Raw genomic sequence first — 8,231 nt, forward strand, 5'->3', positions numbered from 1 at the left:
CGAAACCGCCCAGCGATAAAATTGTAAACGGAAAACAGCACCCCCGCCCACCCCCCGAGATTTTTTTTTTTTTATCTTTTAAACACCGTTACTGAGCACGGTGCCCCCAAAAGGTCAAGCGGCCATCAACAAACGGCCTTTCGGTTTAACACTGAGGCTTTTGCGACCAATATCCATAACACAGGTTTTTTTGGGGTTAGATCACATAAATATAAATGTTCCGTTAAACCTGCCACCACCCAACACAGCCAATTAGTAAGGTTTGTCACGTAAACAGAACATGCCAATTCGTTACTAGTGTAGTGACATAAGAAGGGAGGGGCTGCTGGGGGCTCTGGGTTCCCAGGTGGGTCCAGACGCTAAGCCTCTGGGCGCCAGGCGTTGAGTTCCCAGGGGGTCCAGACGCTTAATCCCCTTGGCGCCGCCAAAGGGGGGGGCTGTGTGTGCTCTGTGGGATATCTGGGGGCGCACACGGCCCCACCCCTCGTTGTACCAGGCATAAAAGGAGAGCTCCCTGGACGATCGGGGCCCAGTTGTAACTCAAGACCCAAGACCCACGACCAGCCATCTGAAGACCCGGGGATGCTGTGAGAGCCAGCGCTGGGACTCTGGAACTCCCGACTCTACGACCTTGTGAGGGCGAGTTCCGGAGCGTAGCCAGAGTAGAGTATCTAGGCTGTGTAGCTAGGCTGTGTACCTAGGCTGTAACAGAGTATCAGGACTGTTGGACTGTTGGACTGTTGGAGTGTTGTATTGTAATAAAGAAGTTACCTCTACAAGTGTCTCCGGAACCTGTTACATTTGGCGTCAGAAGTGGCAATGGAGACAAGAAGTAAGCCACGTACCTTCAGTCCTGACGGCGATGTTGAGGAGCAAGCGGCGACGGGGCAGCCAACTCGGGCCGACAGCGACGCTGCACCGCCGGCTCAGCAGTCGTCCACCATACCTGCCGATCTTCCTCCAGCGTCGGGAGCAGCAATGGAGGAAACGCTGCTTCGCCTCACCGAGCTGCTCCACGCCACCGTCTCCATCCTGGACGACATGCGTCGCTCACAGGCGGAGACAGCAGGGAGAGAGGAGGCGCAGCGGCCGCACCATCCCGCCGGCTCCCACACAAAGATGGCGGCCGTTCCCGCCGCAAATACATCCGGGTGTGTCGTCACTTCTGCGGGGGGAGCAGTGGCCGCTGGGAGCGACGTCACTTCCGGGCCCAGCGTGGGCCAACCCGATGACGCCGCGTCATCAGCGCTGCGTCCCTCACCGCCGGGTGACAGCGCTGCGAACGCGAAGCCAGCTTCAGCCGGGTTGCCAGGCAACGAAAGCTTGGCTCACGTCCAGCAACGCCTGCCGGCACTCAAGGCATTTTCTTCAGAGGGGGGTGAGTGGGCAGCGTTCGAACGCCGGTTCGTCTCTCTTATAGAGACGTCCGGCTGGTCGGAGTATGAAGCGCTCCAAGGCCTCCCGGCCATGCTCGACGACGACTCCCTCGCAGCACTCCTTACTGTGCCACGCGCAAAACGTGCCACGCTCACGGATGCCCTTCATCAGATGCGGCTGATTTATGGACCCCCATCCGAAGCACGTCACCGCTTCGATGCGAGGAGGAAGAAGGCCTCCGAGTCGGCGATGGGGTACCGCAGCGCGCTGCTGGCCATGGCAAAGGTTGCCTACCCTCGCATGGATGAAGACGCTGTGGAGTCACTCGTGCTGCAGAAGCTCATGAGCTTGGCCCGCCAGCTTCGAGTTGCCATGCCGACAGCCGACGACGACGACGACTTCACGTCGCTACGTGCTGCCAGGTGCATCCAAGCACACCTACATTGCGATGAGGACACGACCATCGCCGCCTGCGCAGGCCCACCTGATGCACAAGCCTATGACGTGCATTCGGGGCCTCATCAGGCCTTCGCAGCAACAGAAAATCGCGGATCGTCCAACTGGCGATCCCAGCGAGATCACCACCAGCGGGACCGGCCAACCTCGCGCCAGGACGGAGCGTCCATCGTCTGCCACAACTGTGGCCTTCGGGGCCATGTGGCGTCCGGCTGCCGGGTCCCCCGACGCCGGACTTCAGGACCTCCGGCGCCTCGGCCACCACCGTATCCTCGGCATACCCAGGCGAGTCACGACACCTCGCACTCTCGGCCCCCACTTACAACAAGCACGCACCCTCACACCACACAGGGGGGTCATGCTTCTGAGGAGGGGGATTCGGGCCCATCATTGAACAACCGGGCGCTCGGACCGGGTCAATGGTCCGAGTTGGCCCATAGGGTCGTTGCCGCTGCGGCAGGGTCCTCTGCCGTAGTGGGTTCCATCGAGGGCGTTGATGTTCGTATGTTGATCGATACGGGTGCGTCGGCGACCATCATTTCAGACATAATTTATAACATTTTGCCCGATATATGCCGTCCCTTGCAGCCAGTTGATGTGCCATGCTATGCCGCAAATGGGGGTTCGTTGGGCATCACCGGACGGATCAATGCTCAGATCCGCATTGCTGACGTCCAATTAGTTGGGCCCATTTTGGTCTCATCAACCCTCGCCGTTCCGTGCCTCCTCGGAACAGATTTCTTGGGGAAGATGCCCATTAAAATTCTCATTAACAAAGGGTGTATTGAGCTCCCCTCCGGCCGACGCATGGCCTTCCTACCCACACCCACTCGGTTGCACTCCGCATCTACGACGGTGCAGGCGTTGGCGGCGTGCACAATTCACATTCCTCCTGGCTCTCAGATGTTAGTTCCCCTCCGGTTTCGTAAACCCCTTGATTACGACGCGTTCATGGGGGGTGCTGTGATCGGGCCTTCGCGTTCAGCTGAGCGGGTGTCGGACCTCGTGTGTGCACAAACGCTCGTGCGAAGCGACCACGACCCCTTTATCCAGGTCCTTAACGCGGGATTGGAAACGGCCGTTATCTGTCAGGGAATGGTGCTTGCTCACGCGACGCCAGCCCCGCCAGAAGATGTGATCGTGGGTCACGTAGGGGGCGAGTTCTCTTCCGTTGCCAAGCCAGGTCCTGACACAGGATGGCTCGACGCGCTTTGCTCCACTTCTGCCGATTTGTCACCATTACAACATGCTAAATTACGCACGCTGCTGAGCGATTTCGCCGACGTTTTCAGTCAAAGCAAATTCGACATTGGCTGCACTAAATTGCTAAGCCACCACATCGACACGGGTGATGCCGCTCCAATTCGTCAAAACCCATTCCGGTTGAGCCCGGCCGAAAAGGAACATGTACGGGTGGCCGTCAACGATATGTTGGCGGCCGATGTCATTGCGCCATCAAATAGCCCATGGGGGGCGCCGATCGTTCTTGTTAAGAAGCACGACGGGAGCCTCCGCTTTTGTGTTGACTTCAGGAAACTTAATAAGATTTCGGTGGCCGACGCCTACCCGCTTCCCAGGATGGACGAGTCGCTCGATGCCTTAGCAGGTGCGCATTACTTCTCCACCTTGGATCTCCTCTCGGGGTTTTGGCAGCTACCCCTTGATGACGCATCCAAACCAAAGACGGCCTTTCGCACGCCGCAGGGACTGTTCCAATTCAACAGACTTCCCATGGGTCTTCACTCGGCCCCGGCGACGTTCCAGCGCCTGATGGAGCTGGTCCTCGCTGGGCTCCAGTGGGATTCTTGCCTAATCTACCTCGACGATGTAATCGTGTTCAGCAAAACTTTTGATGAACACCTCACGCGATTGAAGGCAGTTTTCCTTAAAATGCGAGCGGCTAACCTCAAATTCAAACCGCAAAAATGCCACCTCATGAGGGATTCGGTTCGTTATTTGGGCCATATTGTCAGCCGCTCGGGAATTGCCACGGACCCCGAAAAGACAAATTGCGTGCGCTCATGGCCAACTCCTACCTCTGTTGGGGAGGTGCGGAGTTTTATCGGCTTCGCCTCATATTATCGACGATTTGTTGCGGGATTCGCATCTATTGCGAAGCCCCTCCACGCATTAACGGCCAAAGGGGTCAAATTCCGATGGGGAGAGTTAGAACAGGCATCATTCAATGCCGTCCGAAAAGCACTGGTCGATGCTCCTACCCTGTCTTATCCAGATTTTACCACTCCGTTCATTCTGGATACAGACGCCAGCAACACCGGAATTGGAGGGGTGCTGTCGCAAATTGTCAATGGAGTGGAGCGCGTCGTCGCCTATGGCAGCAGGGTGCTGTCGCCCGCGGAGCAACGTTACTGCGTGACGCGCCGCGAATTGCTTGCTATCGTTTTTTTCATAAAGCAGTACAGGCCATACGTGTATGGCAGGCATTTCACAGTACGCTCCGACCACGCGGCGCTACAATACGCCTTGCGAGTGGACCAACCATCTGGACAGCTCTCGCGTTGGCTCGAGATCCTCCAGGACTTTGCGTTCACTGTCATTTACCGCAAGGGGATTCAACACGGGAACGCCGACGGGTTGTCGCGACTGCCGAACAATGGGCGCTGTGCTTGTTTTTTGGGTGCGGGGCGTTGTAGGCAGCCTGACGGGGTACCGCCCCCATCCCTTGCGGCCGCGGCCGGGGATGGGGTCGGGGACCACGGGGCTCCCTCCACGCAAGTTCCGCAGGACGCATTGCTGGGCCTCGGGTTGGACGACTGGGGACGTCTTCAGATGGAAGACGTCTCCCTCCTCAAATTGAGACGCCGCGCTAGGGATGCCGAGGGTCACAGGGGGCAGGGGGGCCCCGTATCATATGTCATCCGGGAAGGCGTCCTCATGCATTGGGATGGGGGGTCCCAATCCCACACATTGGTGGTGCCCACCTCCCTGCGGGGGCGACTTGTGTGGGAAACCCACAGTCGCCTCTTGCACTTGGGTGTTCAGAAAACACTAGCTAAAATCCAATTGGAATTTTTCTGGCCGGGCATGGCAAACGATGTGGCTGACCTTGTGCAAGGTTGCACAGAATGTGCACGGCGGAAACCACCTGCTAGGCCGTCCTGCCCGCCGCTCCAATCCATTAAAGTTTCCCGGGTCAATGAGATCGTCGCATTGGATATTTTGGGTCCGTTTCCCGCTACTCCTCGGGGTAATAAGTACCTTTTGGTTGGGGTCGAATATTTTACCCGATGGGCCATGGCCTGGCCACTCCCCAACCAGTCTGCAGCAGCCATTACAGAGGCCTTTTTCCAGGGCTACGTCCTGGACAAGGGTGCTCCCGAACGCCTGCTGACCGACCAAGGGAAAAATTTCTCTTCCACCCTGTTGCGGGATGTGTGCAACCTGCTAGGGACACACAAAATTCGCACCTCGCCATATCACCCCCAGACTGACGGTATGGTCGAGCGATTACATAGGACACTTACCTCCATGCTAAGCCACCAGGTGTCTGAGTCACAGACTGATTGGGATCTCCACATACCTGGTGTCTTGGCCGCCTATAGAATGGCGCCCCATGCTGCCACGGGGTACTCGCCATTCTATCTAATGTATGGTAGGGAGGTTTGCCCCCCAATCGACGTACAATTGCACATTAAACAGCCCGCACCTAAGGCTAAGATTGCCGACCACATCCGTGCTAATGTGCGTCGTCTCGTAGATGCCCGGGAGGCTGCTCAAAATAACTCAGAAGCCCGTCAGCTTGCCAACGAGCGGTTGCGGAATCTCCGCACATCCCGCCACGTTTGGGTAGAAGGGGACCGCGCCTGGCTCCACTGCCCGCAGGTACCATTGGCTACTTCCTCAAAACTGCTTAAGCCTTGGAGAGGGCCGGTTGTTATTATTCGCGTTCTCCGCCCGCAGTGTGTCAGGATCCAGCATGGCAAGCGACGTTGGTTCGTGCACCCGTCACGTCTAAAACCTTACATTCAACCCTACACACCTCCTTCACATCTCCGGGGCCGAGAGCGCGACATGTCTGACGAGTCGCGCCGCGATGATGCTGCTCCTAACTCTCGGGCAGGTCCCGCTGCCCCGCCCTCAGGTGCCTTGGGAATGAAATCCGCCACGGCCGACCCAGCGGGAACAAGCTTGCCCGCGGGATCAGCGACCCAGGACACAAGCGCAACAGCGGGTCGTCGGTCCCCTCCTGCCTCCGTCGCGACCGATGGACCTGCCACTCGGACTCGCTCAAAACTCAAACGATTTTCATGACCCCCGCCCACGAACTCTCGTCCCAACGCGACGCCACTCACTTTTCCATCATGTATAGTGGGCGATTGGGGCGTGCGTTCATCCTGCATATATGTGTTTATACAGTGTTGTTCTGCATCGGTGACCACAGGAGGGGGAGAGGCGCTTTCTTCTCATTTTTTTTTTCTTGATTTGTCACACACTCATTCTGATGGTTAACAAATAATTTCTTGTACAATTGTATTTTTTTTTGACAGCCGGGTCGGCTGGAGGCTACGTAGAGGGGGGTAATGTAGTGACATAAGAAGGGAGGGGCTGCTGGGGGCTCTGGGTTCCCAGGTGGGTCCAGACGCTAAGCCTCTGGGCGCCAGGCGTTGAGTTCCCAGGGGGTCCAGACGCTTAATCCCCTTGGCGCCGCCAAAGGGGGGGGCTGTGTGTGCTCTGTGGGATATCTGGGGGCGCACACGGCCCCACCCCTCGTTGTACCAGGCATAAAAGGAGAGCTCCCTGGACGATCGGGGCCCAGTTGTAACTCAAGACCCAAGACCCACGACCAGCCATCTGAAGACCCGGGGATGCTGTGAGAGCCAGCGCTGGGACTCTGGAACTCCCGACTCTACGACCTTGTGAGGGCGAGTTCCGGAGCGTAGCCAGAGTAGAGTATCTAGGCTGTGTAGCTAGGCTGTGTACCTAGGCTGTAACAGAGTATCAGGACTGTTGGACTGTTGGACTGTTGGAGTGTTGTATTGTAATAAAGAAGTTACCTCTACAAGTGTCTCCGGAACCTGTTACACTAGTACAGCACACCGGTGTGTTGGAGAGTAAATCTACAACATTTGCAATCTTGAGTACGACGTTTTGCCAGTAATTGCAACTAGCATAATCGGGCGATGCTTACAAGACAATGGTATTCCAATGTCCCCTTTTTTTATCACAGCCTCTATTCTGTGATGTCGGCCACACTCATCAATGCTGCAACGTTCAGTCCATTCGCACAAGGTGTCCGATTTTACGTGAAGGTTGCGTGCTGCGTTCGATTATGCCAGATCGATGTCCATTTACATTTATTCTTGAGGATGCGATCGATTCTGTGCACCCAAACTATGTGGAGATGTCCAAATCCATGTCAATGTTAAAGCTTCGTAATGGGGTCCGTGGAACGCACAGGCAAGAGGACATCACACGACTACAACTTTGCTTTTTAGTGTATTCTATGCACAATCATCTCCTGTATTCTATACACTATCATCTCGTGAGATGCCCTGCAGCACCACAATGCACGCCTCAAGATTTGGCAATGCCAACAACAGAAGCGGTGACCTGTGCAGAATATTGGGCAAAGACTGTAGGTTGGACAGGAGACACTCCGAACAAGAAAACTGTATTCTTAACGTGTTGAGCATATACATTTCAAACCGGATTCTGAGATCGAGTACACATGCATACTCGGTGCCGGATTAAGCTAGTGCGTGGCCTGTAGCATATGCTATAAAGGGGCCATAAATAAATACACATTAAAACATTTTTTTACTGGCATAGTGGGCAGTCATTCCAAATGGTGCCACACCCCCGAGAAATACAACAACAGAGCCATATGCACAAGTCGTACAGTCAAACCCCCTCTCACGCCTTATCGCCCCAAGCAATCCCGACAGACCACAGAGCCCATGACTGCACAGCACATCATCTGCTCCACGGAACTTCAGCTGAGAGGCCACCACTGAGGCTTCATCATTGATACGGCACCGTAATTACCGGATAATAAGATGCACTCTACCCCCCCCATATAAAACGGTGTCAATCAAGCGAGACCTGTGATCTCTCTCGTAACAACACCTACCCTGGTACTTGAGCCAACCCATACCACCTGGGTCTGTCCCGTGACCTGCACCTACCCTGGTCCATCAGTCAACCCACACCACCTGGGTCTACCCCGTGACCTGCACCTACCCTGGTCCATCAGACAACCCACACCACCTGGGTCCACGTGGTCTCGTTGCCAAGCAGCAAGACCCCCCCCCACCCCCTGCGACACTTCACTTGATCACAAAGGTGCACCTAGCCTGGCACAAGTGCCGTTCGCCACTTTACTGCTGTTCCGAGTGAGAGGTCACATTTGTCTCGCTTGATTGACGTTTTTATATTGG

General features: G+C 56.0%; 1 protein-coding gene across 2 annotated transcripts; it reads left to right on the forward strand.

Annotated features, from left to right (window-relative positions):
* The first annotated feature begins 205 nt into the window (after window positions 1–205).
* LOC144937241 (uncharacterized) lies at window positions 206–6,847 on the forward strand. 2 transcript variants are annotated; one of them, XM_078864636.1, is made up of 2 exons: window positions 206–2,118; window positions 5,915–6,847. In XM_078864636.1, exons 1-2 carry the CDS (start codon window positions 820–822, stop codon window positions 5,948–5,950), a joined length of 1,335 nt encoding a protein of 444 aa, XP_078720762.1. In that variant the 5' UTR covers window positions 206–819; the 3' UTR covers window positions 5,951–6,847. The 2 variants fall into 2 exon arrangements, with proteins under 2 accessions (XP_078720762.1, XP_078720763.1); XM_078864637.1 differs by having other exon boundaries at window positions 209–2,118; window positions 5,936–6,847.
* Window positions 6,848–8,231: the final 1,384 nt, after the last annotated feature.

Source organism: Lampetra fluviatilis, chromosome 18 (assembly GCF_964198595.1).
Source record: "Lampetra fluviatilis chromosome 18, kcLamFluv1.1, whole genome shotgun sequence".
NCBI classification, from domain to species: Eukaryota; Metazoa; Chordata; class Hyperoartia; order Petromyzontiformes; family Petromyzontidae; genus Lampetra; species Lampetra fluviatilis.

Coding starts and splice junctions, on each gene's coding strand:
- LOC144937241 (XM_078864636.1), top strand. CDS start 820: ATGGAGACAAGAAGTAAGCCACGTACCTTCAGTCCTGACGGCGATGTT. Junction 2,119..5,914: donor CGTATCCTCGGCATACCCAG/GCGAGTCACGAC, acceptor ACTCTCGGGCAG/GTCCCGCTGCCCCGCCCTCA.